At 40.3% G+C, this 14,414-nt stretch overlaps 1 protein-coding gene across 6 annotated transcripts in view; it reads left to right on the top strand.

Annotated features, from left to right (window-relative positions):
• Positions 1 to 11,507: 11,507 nt before the first annotated feature.
• UBR3 (ubiquitin protein ligase E3 component n-recognin 3) overlaps positions 11,508 to 14,414 on the top strand; it is a 225,109-nt gene continuing 222,202 nt past the window's right edge. For all 6 annotated transcript variants that reach the window (XM_029934409.1, XM_029934405.1, XM_029934408.1 and 3 more), the window contains exon 1: positions 11,508 to 12,103. In XM_029934409.1, coding sequence (XP_029790269.1) covers positions 11,559 to 12,103 — 545 coding nt within the window. In that variant the 5' untranslated portion in view covers positions 11,508 to 11,558. The remainder of the gene's footprint in view (positions 12,104 to 14,414) is intronic.

The raw sequence follows: 14,414 nt of genomic DNA, 5'->3' as shown, positions 1-14,414 counted from the left end.
TGGAGCTGGATGCTTAACCAAACTGAGCCATTTAGGTGCCCCTGTCAAGTATTTAATTAATGTTTGTTTTGAACAAGTATAAGTGGTATTGCATTTTAAATTTCAATGGTCAAATGTTAATTGATAATATATAGAAGTATAATATGTTTATTATGTTTATGTTGCATGCCATAACCTTACTAAACTCACTTATTAGTTACAGGAGGTCTTTTGTTTTGTTTTGGTAGATTCCTTAGAATTTTCTATGTAGGAAATCATGTCATCTGAAGCTAAGGGGAAACTTATTCCTTTCTTATTTGTATGCATCTATTTCCTTCATTAGCCTACTGCACTGACTAGAACTTCCCATGCTATGTTGAATGAGATTGGTAAGAGTGGATGTTTTTGCCTTTTTTTCCATTTTAGGGAGAAACTTTCACTCTTTCACCATAAAGGATAGTGTTAGATATAGGTGTTTTGTGGATATACTTCATCAAGTTCAATAGATATACTTCTATTCCTAGTTTTTTGAAGTTTTGATAATGAGTGGGTGTTGAATTGTGTCAAATGCTTTTTCTCTATTAATTGATATGACCATGTGATTTTTCTTCTTTAGCTTTTTACTTTGGTGGATAATACTGATTGATTTTCTTTATCAATGTTCTTTTTTTTAATGTTTTTTAATTTATTTTTGAGAGACAGAGAGAGACAGTGTGAGCAGGGGAGGGTCAGAGAGAGAGGGAAACAGAATCTGAAACAGGCTCCAGGCTCTGAGCTAGCAGTCAGCACAGAGCCCAATGTGGGGCTCGAACCCATGAACCGTGAGATCATGACCTGAGCCAAAGCTGGATGCTTAACCGACTGAGCCACCCAAGCGCCCCAATACTGATTGATTTTCAAATATTGAAACAGCTTTGAATTCCTGGAGTAAATCCTACCTGGTCAGGATGTATAAATTCCTTTTATACAGTGTTGAATTCTGTTTGCTAATATTTTATGAAAGGTATTTGCCTCTATATTTATGAGGGTTATTTGTAAATTTTTTTGTACTGCCTGTGTCTGATTTTGGTATCAGGGTAATACTAGCTTCATAAAATGAAGTGGAATATATTCCCTTCTCTTCCATTTCCTGGAAGAGATTATATACAGTTGGTGTGAATTCGTTAATGTTTGGTAAAATTCTAAAGTGAAACCATCTGGACCTGGAAATTTTTGAGGAACGGAATTGTTAAATTACAAATTTAATAATATTAGTTTTAGGGCTATTCAAATTAGCAACGTCATATTGGGTGAATTGCAGTAATTCATGTTTTTTTGTAAGAAATTGGTCCATTTGGGGGCGCCTGGGTAGCTCAGTCGGTTAAGCCTCCAACTTCTGCTCAGGTCATGGTCTCATGTTTGTGGGTTCGAGCCCCACGTCAGGCTCTGTGCTGACAGCTTGGAGCCTGAAGCCTGCTTCCGGTTCTATCTGCCCCTCTCTCTGCTCCTCCCATGCCCATGCTCTGTCTCTCTCTGTCTCTTATGTTAAATGTTAAAAAAAATTTTTTTAAAAAGGAAAGAAATTGGTCCATTTCATCTAAATCGTTAAATTTATGTGTATAGAATTGTTAGTGGTATTTCCTTTTTGTCCTTCAGGGTCTGTAGTCGTAGCATCTGTTACAGCCCTTGCTGTGGTCAGAAGGGGGTGAAAGTTGTAGGCTCACTATGTGGTCTCCACTGACATCTGGTGGCTGGTGGATGGGGGGGGGGGAGCCTGGGGACAACCTGAGGAAGGTAGAAGTCTGGGCTTCCCCTTGGGCCTTTGCTAGTGTGGATAGGAATGGGACCAGTGCCATTTGCCGTGTTTGGCTGGAGTAAAGTGGTTATTGTTGAAAAGTATTCTGTCTTGCTAGGCTACCCTTTCTTGGTTCTTTGGCTAGAGAGAGAAGCTTTTGTTGCAGCTGCGCCTCTTGACATTTATGAACTGCTGGCTTCTTTACGTCCAAGTCTAGAATATGATGAGACGAAAAGAATACACAGGGAACTCACCCACTGTGTTCTTCCTTGGATCTCAAGGCCCTTCACTGGGCTGTGTTTTTCTCTTCCTTTTCAATGTCTTCTTATGTTTGTTGTATATATAATGTCCAGGGTTTTCATTTGTAGTAAGGGATGAATATCTATATTCATACATAGACATATAAAATTTGTCATTTTTAAGTACATTTACAGCACTGACCAACAGCACTATCCAATTCTAGAACATTTTCATCACTGCACAAAGAAACCTCATACCTATTAGTAGGAATTTCTTATTCCTCCTCTTCTCCCAGCACCTGACAACCACTAATCTGCTTTCTGTTTGTATGGATTTGCCTATTCCAAGCATTTCCTACAAAGGAAATCATGTATCCTTTTGTGTCTGGCTTTTTAAAAAATGTTTAATGTTTATTTATTTTTGAGAGAGAGAGAGAGAGAGAGAGAGAGAGCGCGAGCGCGAGCAAGTGAGCAGGGGAGGACAGAGAGAGAGGGAGACACAGAATCTGAAGTAGGCTCCAAGCTCTGAGTTGTCTGCACAGAGCCCATCGTGGGGCTTGAACTCATGAAGCATGAGGTCATGACCTGAGCTGAATGAAGGTGGATGTTCAACTGACTGAGCCACCCAGGCGTTCCTGTGTCTGGCTTCTTCATGTAGCATAATGTCTTTAAGCTTCATCCATGTTGTAGCGTATGTCAGAATTTGTTTCCTTTTCATGGTTCCATGTTATTTTATTATACAGATATACCATGCTTTGCATATCTGTTTATCACTTAATGGATATTTCAGTTCTTTTGACTTGTGGCTATTATGAATAATGCTGCTATGAATATTCGTGCACAAGTTTTTGCATTAGTATATTTTCAATTATCTTGCGTCTGTATCTAGGAGTGGACTTGCTGGGTCTTATGATAATACTATATTAACTTTTTGAAGAAACGACAAAGTGTTTTCCACAGTGGCCACACTATTTTATATTCCCACAAACAGTGTCTGAGGGTTCCAATTTCTCCATATTCTTATGAACACTTTTTATTTTCCTTTTATTATTATTATTATTATTATTATATATTTTTTGTTATGGCCATCCTAGTGAGTGGGAAGTGGTAATTCAGTATGGTTTTTTTAAAATTCTTGTAATGTTTTATTTATTTTTGATACAGAGAATGAGAGGCAGAGAGAGAAGGAGACACAGAACCAGGCTCCAGGCTCTGAGCTAGCTGTCAGCAAAGAGCCTGACGCAGGGCTCGAACCCAAGAACGTGAGATCTGACCTGAGCCGAAGTCAGAGGTTTAACCCGCTGAGCCACCCAGGCGCCCCTCAGTATGGTTTTGATTTGCATTTCCCTGATGGCTGATGATGTTGAGCATCATTTCATGTGTTTATTGGCCATTTCTAAGTCTTTGGATAAAAGGTAATCCACACCTGTGCCTACTTTTACATTGTTTTTGTTGTTGATTTGTAAGAGTTCTTTGTATATTTTCAATACTAGACCCTTACCAGATATATGGTTTGAAAATATTTTCTCTCATTCTGTGGTTGTCTTTACCTTCTTCATAGTGTCCCTTAACATGCAGAAGTTTCTAGTTTTGGCGATGTCCAAATCTATTTTTTCTTCAGTTACTGGTTCCTTAGGTTCTTATCTAAGAATCTGTTGCCTGATTCAAGGTCACAAAAATTTACACCTGTTTGTTCTTCTGAGAGTTGTATATTAGGTCTCTGATCTATCTTGAGTAAATGAAAACTGACATCTCCATAATGGTGGTAAGGACTTATGAAGTAGAGGAAAGGGGCTTTTCTATTGCCAACTCTTTATATTTTTTAAGTTTATTTATTTATTTTGAGATAGAGAGACAGCAGAGGAGGAGCAGAGAGAGAGGGAGAGAGAGAATCCTAAGCAGGCTCTGCATTGTCAGCACAGAGCACCACACAGGGCTCAAACTCACAAATTGTAGAATCATGACCTGAGCCAAAATTGAGAGATGGATGTTTACCTGACTGAGCCACCCAGACACCCCTTAAAAAAAGAATGCAGGGCACCTGGATGGCTCAGTTCACTCTTGATTTTGGCTCAGGTCATGATCTCAACATTCGTAAGTTCGAGTCCTGTCCAGGACTCTGTGCTGTGTCAGCATGGAACCCACTTGAAATTCTCTTTTCCTCTGTCTCCCTGCTCCTCGTCCACTCATGCCCTCTCTTTCTCTCTCTCAAAGTAAATAAATTTAAAAAATGTAGGGGCCAGGATTGATTTGTGTAGGACATTGATAAGGAAGGTTAAAGAGTGATTTAAATGGACACCACAAGACTATCAGGAAATACTTTTACCACATTACCAGAAGACCTCTTTGCCTAAACTTTAACGGATGGATAAGTAAAATTTGCTTTTGGTTCTATGTAATACACATTGTTCTAATGGTGACTGGGAGCTACATAAAATGTGTACTTCCTTCTAGTAGAGAATTAGTGATTTACTTGGGGGAACCAAAAATAAACAGTTGATAAGTTTAGTAACAACCACGTCCATCTATTAGAGTGGCTAAAATAAGTTAGGAAAGGAATGAGAAACTCGCAATACCAACTACTGGAGAAGATATGGAGCCCTTGGAATACTCACACATGCTTGTGGGAATGCAAAGTGAGTCAGCCTCTTTGGAATGGTTTCACAGTTTCTTATACAGTTAAATATACACTTATCATATGATTCAGCAATTTAATGTGGAGGTATTTGAAGACAAATGAAGATGCACATCCACATAAAAGCCTTGTGTATAGATGTTGATAACAACTATATTCAAAATCGTCAAAAACTATAAACACCCCAGATGTCCGTTGATTGGTGAGTGGATCAATTGTGGTACACCCGCACATGCCATACAGTACTATGCAGCAACAATAATTAAAAAAATGAACTCTTGATAAATGCAACAGTATAGATAAATATCACAAGCATTATGTTAAGTAAAAGAAGCCAAACTAAAAAAGCTACATATTGTATAATTTTATTTACATAACACTCTGAAAATCTATCAGAAAGAAATAAAAATTAGTGGATGCCACGGACTGGGTTGGGGAGGGATTGACTCTAAAGACATATGAAGACACTTTTTGGGATGATGGACTGTGGTGGTTATATGGTTATACATTTGCCAAACTTCATAGAACACCTCAAAAGGGTCAGTTTACTGTATGTAAATTATACTTTAATAAATTCAATTTTATAAAAAAAGTTTAGGAATAATATCAAACCAGTCATTTATACATTAATTTACAGTTTTCAAACTTTTTGGTGTCAAGATAGTTTTCTTTAAAATTATTAAGGACCAGGGCACCTGGGTGGCTAAGTTGGTTGGGTGTCTGACTGCAGATAGGGTCATGATCTCATGATTTGTGAGTTTGAGCCCTGCTTGGGCTCTGTCTCCCTCTCTTTCTCTTTGCCTTGCCCCTGTTTGCCTGCATGCCCACATACACTGTCTTTGTCAAAAATAAATGGACTTTAAAAAAATGATTAGGGAACTCAAAAAGGTTTTGTTTATATGGGCTATATTTACTGATATATTTATATTACTGGAAATTAACACCTTGAAATTTTTTTCAATGTTTATTTATTTTTGAGAGAGAGAGAGAGCGAGAGAGAATGAGTGAGTGAGGGAGGGGCAGAGAGAGAGAGACAAAATACGAAGTGAGCTCTAGGTTCCAAGCTGTCAGCGCAGAGCAGATGCAAGGCCTAAACCCATGACCTGTGAGATCATAATGTTTTCTGTACCCATTAAAAAATGTTTTCTCACTATAAGATCAGAAGTAATAATAATTGTGGCCATAGTAAAATGTATTTGTAGATTAGGCTATAATATGTAATATGATTTATCAGTCTGCAAGGTCCGTATCAGAAGCAATCCATTCTGTTCTCTGGAGCTGTGCCACCCCAGGCCATGCCATGGACCATGTCTGTTCAACAAATATCAAATCTATTTGTTGCATGCATAAAGCAGTGGGTGAAAATTTTCTGTTCTGTAGTGGAGATGCGGAGAAAAAAGCTCCCCTCTGGTTGAAAAAAGGAGGAAAAGAAAATTAGGACAACGTGAATTGGTATTAAATGACAATGAAAAAGACCCCAGAAGATTGTTAAGCATTTATAACCTTGGAAAAGTTGCACAGACCAGTCTGTAGAGGAGCTAATATAGGTCAAATCCTTAATGCACTGTCACGCTTTTTTCCCCCAAAATACTTCTAAAGCATGAGTTCAGAAACTTACTAAAAATGTCCTTGCTTCAGTATTAAACAAATGAGAGAATCATGATAAGTATAGTTGCAAGACTTTAAAGGACTCAGTTTAAAGAAAGAAAGGAGAGAAGTGGGAGGGAGAGGTGAAGGCAGAAAAGCACATGTAGGAACAACAAATGCTTTCTCTTCCAGGATTTGTTCTCATGTTTTGACTCCATGAAATGAAGGGTTATCATTGTTGCTTGTAAAATGGGGATAATAATACTTATCGTTCAGTGTTGTTGCGAATCTTAAATGTGATCATCTGACAGAGATTCTTGGCCATAGTAGATACAATGTTTCCTATGATGTGAAGTTTTTTAACAATTGTGTTTAGAGCTGGTGAATTTGCTGTGCACCTAGAGAGAGTCTGGTGGGTATAAAGAGGCCAGACAGAAATTTAGAAGTTAATATTGTGATGGGCATCTTGTATGGGTAATAAGCATGGCATGGGCCACCAGCTGGGTCAGAGTTCTTTCCCAGGGTTTTAAGGGGATCTGGCAGAGGACAGACTCATTTTCTCCATTGTTAAGTTGTGGAGATATAGTCTAGAGTTGGGGTTGGGGAGGCCCATTTGCAGAAGCTGTTTGAGACCATGGAGCCCATCCTGAAAGCAAAGATAAGATTGCATCCAGGTTCATCGCCCTCTTCCCTCCTCTATTTATATGATCAAATATAGTCTTCTTTTTGGCTTAAGCTAGTTCAAGTTGGGGTTTTGTCTCTTGCAACCAGAGAGTCCTGATAAATACAAAAACAACAGCTTTGGGGTGTTTACATTAATTTGTAAGTTCTCTGTTAAGGGTTTCTAATTTTAGAAGCAATTGTGTTATCCATCATTTATAATTTTACCTTATCTGTGTGGTTTATTTTAATTTGAAAAGCCAATTTAGAAGTATCACAAGATTCTTATTCACATTGAGATAGAATGCATTAAGATGCAGTTTTTTAGATACTATATTACAGCTTTCTGTAACACCAGTCCGTTGCATTAGTTATTCAATATCCTCAGTAGAGTAACAGTAAAATTTAATGAAGTATAGCATTTAAGGAGTGCGGAGTTTTCAGCTGAATTTCAATCTGGCTTTCCCGCATAGAAATATGATCCTTATAGGAATTCCTCATGATACAGCACAGTGATTTGAGAGGTAATTTAGAAGAAGAGATTTTATATTTTACTCAGGCACTGAAAGAGAAAAATGTCAGTTTTCTTGAATCTGAATCATAGAAGCCCCAGACATTCTAGGAAAAGGAAAGATTTGAGAGCCTGTCATATTGATTTTCAAAGCTAAAGCAGTAAAATAGTTTTTATCCGTACAGAAACTCAATTGTTTCATTGACCTCAAAAGTAAATACTACTGGTTACTATTATTATTATTATTATTATCTGTTTTATTTAAGTATAGTTTCATACTATAAAATCCATCTGATTTTAGAGTTGAATTCAATGAGTTTTAGCAAATTACATAGTTGTGTAGCCATCACCCCAACCATCCTTAGAAGATTTTTATCATCCTAAAAAGATCCTTTGTACCCATTTGCATCCATTCTCTGTTCTTACCCTCAGCTCCAGACAACCACTTTCTGTCTCTATACATTTGCCTTCTCTGGACAGCTCATGTAAATGGAATAATGTATCTTTTGTGTCTGACTTCCTTCATTGACATAACACTTTTGAAGTTTATTCATGTTGTAGCATGTATCAATACTTCATTCCTTTTTATTGTTAAATAGCATACCATTATATGAACATGCCACATTTTGTTTATCCATTTACAAATTCATAGACCTTTGGATCCTTTCCAGTTGTTTTTTTGGGGGCTGTTATGAATAATACCATTATGAATAGTCACCTATAAGTCTTTGTGTGGACATATGGTATAAATTTTCTTGGGTAGATTCATAGAAGTGGAACTACAGGGCTCTATGGTAAATTTATGTATAATTTCAAAATAAACTTAATTTTTAAAATTAGGCTCCACACCCACTGTGAGGCTTGAACTCAGGACCCTGAGATCAAGAGCTGCATGTTCTATCAATTGAGTCAACCAGGCACTCTTAATTTTTTTGTTTGAATATAGTTGACAGACAATGTTACCTTAGTTTCAGGTGTACAACTTGGTTTGACAAGTTGATACATTATGATATGTTCACCACAAGTATAGCTGCCATCCGTTCCATTGTATCATTATTACAATATCATTGGCCATATTCTTTATGCTCTGCTTTTTATTTCTGTGATTTACTCATTCTATGTCTTGGAGGCCTGTACATTGCCTCCCACTTCCCTTCACCTGTTGTGCCCAACCCTCCACCCCGGTTCCCTCTGACAACCATCATGTATTTCCTATATTTATATATCTGATTCTGCTTTTTGTTTATTCATTTTTAAAAATATTACATTTAAAAAAATATTACATTTATGAGTGGAATCGTATGGTATTTGTCTCTCTTACTCTGACTTATTTCACTTAGCATAGTACCCTCCAGGTCTATTTGTATTGTCTTAAATGCTATGTTTAAATTTTTAAGTAACTGCCAAACTGTTTTTCCAAGAGGCTGTACTATTTTACATTCCCATCAGTGCAGTATGAGGGTTACCATTTCTCCATATCCTTGCCAACATTTGTTATTGTCTATCTTTTTGATTGTTGCCATCCTGGTGGGTGTGTATAGTGGTATCTTGCAGATGTAATTTGTGTTTCCTTAATGACTAATGATGCTGAGGATCTTCTCTATGCCTGTTGACAGTATATCTTCTTTCCTAAAATGTCTGTTCACATATTTTGCCCATTTTTCAATTGGCTTATTTATATTCTTGTTATTACCAGTGACTTTTAACAGTTATTTTTATTTCAAATGAGTCTGATATCATCATAACAGAATAAGTGGGAAATCTGACAGGTGTCTGGATTTCTGTACATGTGCTGCAATGAATATGTAACTGAAATACAGGGTAGTATTTAAATTTTGTTGTTGTTCAAAGAAAAAGAGATCCTGGTGGGATTTTGTGGACATTTGCAGAATTTTAGGAGTGTATAGAGACCACTAAGGGGTGCTGAAAGGGGTTGATTTACCAGCCTGCATTATCATGGTCAAACAGGGCTGGCACTCTTGTTATTCTCCACAGGAAAATAATCCTGGAGAGGTATATTAGCACACTTCCCCAACTGCCTTAACCCACAGACATTAACTAGTGAATACATACTGGTTTTATCTTAGTTTGAAATATTCCTGGAATTTACTTGCTTTATAATTTGGTGATTCATCAAGAAAATTATTGAGCAACTTTTGAAGTACTTATCACTGCTTAATGATTAGTATGAAGTGTTTTATTTATGTAGACGGTCAGGGCACGTGACACAGTATGTTTCAGTTGTGTTCAATTCATTTATAATATGGGGTCATGGATTGGAAATACTCTTATTCTACTTTCTTGAATTATTTCCCCTTCCTTGTCCTCCGTCATGTGTTAGTTCTAGAAGGATCATTAATGATAATCTCTCTCAAGATTTAGATTCTGCTATGGAGGAGATTTTGATTCCTTAGGTCTGGGATGGCACCTGGGAATCTGTTTTTGTGAGCAGAGCTTCAGGTGATTCTTGGGGATCAGGCAGGTTTGGGAAATACTGGTGTGGTAGTCAAGAGCAGGGTTTTGGAATCAGATGGATCTGGGTTGTAGTCACATTTCATTTAATAGCTAGCTGTGTGTTTTTGGGCACATAAGTCATCTCCTTAAGTTTTAGTTTCTCTAATTATAGTACTTACCTCATAGAATTATTGAGAGGATTAAAAGAAATAACATAGATAAAGAACATGGCCCATAATAAATGTGCAACAAGCATTATCTGTTATAATTGTTCTAGTTAGCAATCAGACAATTATTTGAGCATTTACAGCCAATGATGAAAAATGGCCGTCAAGAAATTTACCAGTTTGAGGCGCCTTGGTCAAGCATCTGACTTGATTCTGGCTCAGGTCATAATCTCATAGTTACTATAGTGAGTTCAAGCTCCAAGTAAAGCTCTTTGCTGACAGTGTGGAGCCTGCTTGGGATTCTGTCTCTCTTCCTCTCTCTCTCTGCCCCTCTCCCGCTCAAGCTCTGTCTCTCTCAAAATTAAAAAAAAAAAAAAAAAGAAATTTACCATTAGTAGTGGGGTGTAGATGAGATTTTACAAGGAGTGCCTTGCTGGTTTGGTTGGTAGAGAGCATGGAACTCTTTAAGACCTTTAGGTGCAGAGTTCGAACTTGGATTGGGTGTAGAGTTAAAAAAAAAAATTGTTGGGTGCCTGGGTGGCTCAGTCAGTTGGGCGTCAGACTTCAGCTCAGATCATGATCTCAAGGGCCTAGGGTTTGAGACCCCCGTTGGGCTCTGTGCTGATAGCTCAGAGCCTGGAGCCTGCTTCTGATTCTTTCTCTCTGCCCCTCCCCTGCTTGCTCAGTCTCTCTCTGCCTCTCAAAAATAAATAAACATTAAAAAAAAAAGTTGTATCAAGTAAGTTAAGAAGAGCCATCTTTTCGGAGAAAACAAATAATATGGGCAGACTGTGCTAGAATTGGGTTGTAGGGTAAGTGAGTGGGACAGAGTAGTGTAGGAACTGGGAGCAATAAAGCCCCAGAGGCAGTAAATGATAAAGCCTCACAAAACAGTGAACAGTCCCACTGGTCTCTTTCATATGGCAAACCTAGAGTAGTGTCAGGAGATAATGACAGAAAGCTGGGTTTTTGAGAGAAGATTTAAGTAGCTTGGCTTTCTGAAGGTTTTGAACAGGACTATGGTAGTAGGAATGTAGTGTACTTTAATCGCCTGAGAAATGTACCTTTAGATTGACTTGGTAATAGTGTTAGGGTAAGAATTGATTCAGGGGGGAAAATTAGGAGTTTGCTTTAATAGTAATAGTGATTCAGTAGTAATTAAGGATTAATAACAATGGGAATCTACATCTTGAAATGCAAATGCTTAAAATAACATCTGAAAGATGCTGTTTAATTCCTATAGTCCAGGTAAAAAAAGAAAAAAAGGTCCATATGAAGGATTTTTCAAGTGGTCCATACTAAAGTGGCTTATTTTCGGTATCTCTCAACTTTGAGAGCCAAGAGGAGGGGGTAAGGTCCCGGGAGAGAGGGGCGGGGAGCAGGCTCCGCAGCCCGAGGGGGCGTGTGCAGGGACGGGGACGCGGACGGAGGTGCGCGGCAGCTCCGTGGTATCGCGAGAGTTGGGCGGGCCGAGCAATCGCAGCAGTCAATTCCCCCCACCCTCCCGGGAGGAGCCGCCGGCCCTGGGCTCTCCAAATTCTGAGCTCTCATCATGGCGGCGGCGGCCGCGGCAGCCGTCGGGGGGCCGCAGCCGCCCCAACCCGAGCTGCCAGCGCCCGGGCTGGCCCTGGACAAGGCGGCCACCGCGGCGCACCTGAAAGCGGCCCTTAGCCGGCCGGACAACAGGGCAGGTGCTGAGGAGCTACAAGCGCTACTGGAGCGAGTACTGAGCGCCGAACGGCCGCTGACCGCGGCTGCGGACGGCGAGGAGGCGGCGGCAGCAGGCGGCGGGGGCGGTCCGGGGGCGGCCGAGGAGGAGGCCCTGGAGTGGTGTAAGTGCCTTCTGGCGGGCGGCGGAGGCTACGACGAGTTCTGCGCAGCAGTGCGGGCCTACGACCCCGCGGCGCTCTGCGGCCTGGTCTGGACAGCCAACTTCGTGGCCTACCGCTGCCGGACGTGCGGCATCTCCCCCTGCATGTCGCTGTGCGCCGAGTGCTTCCACCAGGGCGACCACACCGGACACGACTTCAACATGTTCCGCAGCCAGGCTGGGGGTGCCTGTGACTGCGGGGACAGCAACGTGATGCGGGAGAGTGGGTGAGTGAAGCCCCCCACCGGGGCGGGGGGCACGCCGGCGGCCCAAGCCGGCTCTGGGGAGGCCTGGGGGCGGGCGGAAGGCTGGGAGCCGACCCCGAGCTGTCACGGGAAGGGGGTGGGGGAGGGTGCAGCCACATGGGGATGGAGGTGACTGAGCTGTCAGCGGTGGAAAGGGAATGGAGAGAAGGGAGAGCAGAGACGTGTTTACAGAGCGAGGCTTTACATTTTCGGGGAAGCCAGGGCGAGTGAGTGGTAGCGACAGAAGAGCCAGTGCGTGGGGTAGGAAGGGAAGGAGGAGGAAAGGATACTTGGGGAATCTGGTGTCAGGCTGTCAGTTGTGTACTTATCGCGAAAGGCTTTAACGCTGCCTGGTTCTTGGGAAGAAACTGATGAAGTGATTTGGATTGGCTGGGCGGGGGATGGTATTAGGGACCGAATTGGGTCGCAGGATAAGAGTCGGGGGAGGTGGCCTTGCAGCTAGCTGCAGGGGAGAACAGCTTGGGGAAAAGGACTTCTGAACTGTCAGTGTGTCTCAGTATCAGGGAAGGAGCTCTAGAGCTTCTGAGGTTGCAGGAGGAGGGAAGGGGAGGGGCCTGCATGAAAAGTGACTGTTGAGCTGTCAGTGGAGTATTTGGTGTGCTGGAATGACATCTAGAATTGGACTACTGAACAGTCGGTTATAGAATACCCTACATACCCGAAGAACAAACAAAACACTGGGCCAATTAGGAATCGAGTGTTAGGTCTTCTCCAGTTAAAAGGGCACATTATTCACTCACTAATATGTGAACCTCTATCTAAAAAGAGACAGTCGACAAATGCGTTTTAGATTGGAGCAGTGTACCAGGGTGTTGGGATTTAGGACAAAAGGCATTTCAGAGATTGCAGTGAGCTAACGAGTTGGTACATGTATAGTGTCTTGGTTTGGGACATAATATCAATGTCTGGGGAAATCCTGGGAAAAGAAGAAACTTGATGAAAGAGAGGACATTTTGTAAGGGCAGTAGTTGAAAGGATGTTAGCAAATCCAGTTATTCAAGTTTAAAAATTTTCAGGTTTTATAATTGATAATAGAGCATAATCCTTTAGAAATGGTCACGATTTTCTTCTTTGGAGTATTTGTAGGTTGCTCTTACTGTAGTACCTTTGTATCTATCAGGTGCAGGCAAGACACCTAGCATATTAAAAACGAACAAGACATTGACCTACCTCTTTAAGCTGCTTGAGTAGAGTAGAAAATAATAAATTCTTTAAGTTGTCTGGAAGTTAGAGGAAGTGTAGAGGGAGTACTTTAGAAAGGAGGTACTTGGAGCTGGCTACTACAACTACTGCTACTACTAACAACAACAACGGCGGTAGTAATTGTAGCCAACATTTGAGAACTAAAATATATTCCTGACACTAAAAAATACTTAAAAATTAATATTTGAATAACTGAAATATTCATATAGCTAAAAAAGCCAAAGAAAAGAAATCAACAGATGTACAGTTTGAAGTTTCCTTCCCATCTTGTCTTTCATCTACCCAGTTCCTTCCCACCATTACTACTTTTTCTTAGTGCTTAAAAACAAATAAGGGTGAATATGTATTTTGATTTTTCAGTTTCCTCTTATGTAAAAGGTAACGTATCATATACACTGTTCTACACATCTTGCATTTTTCGCTTATCCAAGAGGTCTTTCCATGTTGGTTAATCAGTGCACTCACTCTACTTTAAGAGTGTTGTTAACCCTTCAGGGGCACCGGGTGGCTCTGTCGATTAAGTGTCCAACTTGGGCTCAGGTCATGATCTCACGGTTCATGAGTTCAAACTCTGTGTTGGGTCCTATGCTGACAGCTCAGAGCCTGAAGCCTGCCTCAGATTCTATGTCTCCCTCTCTCTCTGCTCCTCCTCTGCTAGCACTTTGTCTCTCTCTATCAAAAATGAATAAACGTTAAAAAAAAGTGTTATTAACACTTTGGATTTTTATCCATCTGTTTGGTAAACAGTGGTCAGATATTAACTGCTTTACATTATGTAACTCTTTTAATCACCAGCAGTTCTAAGATTGTTACTGTCATTATTCTCATGATACAGCAGAGGAGGTGGGGCACAGAGTTTCAAAAATTTGTTTAGGATTATACAGATTGTAAGCTAGGGATGCTGGCTCCAGAGAATCGCAGCTCAACATTTCTCTCTACTACCTCTGCAAATAGCATTCCAGTGGCACTTCTGTTCAATACTGTGTTTTATCTTTTTTTTTAATATGCCATTCCTATTTGGGCCTTTGATTATTTTTCTTTTTAAAAATGAACATTTTAAGAGGGACAT

The sequence above is a fragment of the Suricata suricatta genome, chromosome 3, assembly GCF_006229205.1.
Source record: "Suricata suricatta isolate VVHF042 chromosome 3, meerkat_22Aug2017_6uvM2_HiC, whole genome shotgun sequence".
Classification (NCBI taxonomy): domain Eukaryota; kingdom Metazoa; phylum Chordata; class Mammalia; order Carnivora; family Herpestidae; genus Suricata; species Suricata suricatta.
This window is presented reverse-complemented; position numbering and strand designations above follow the sequence as displayed.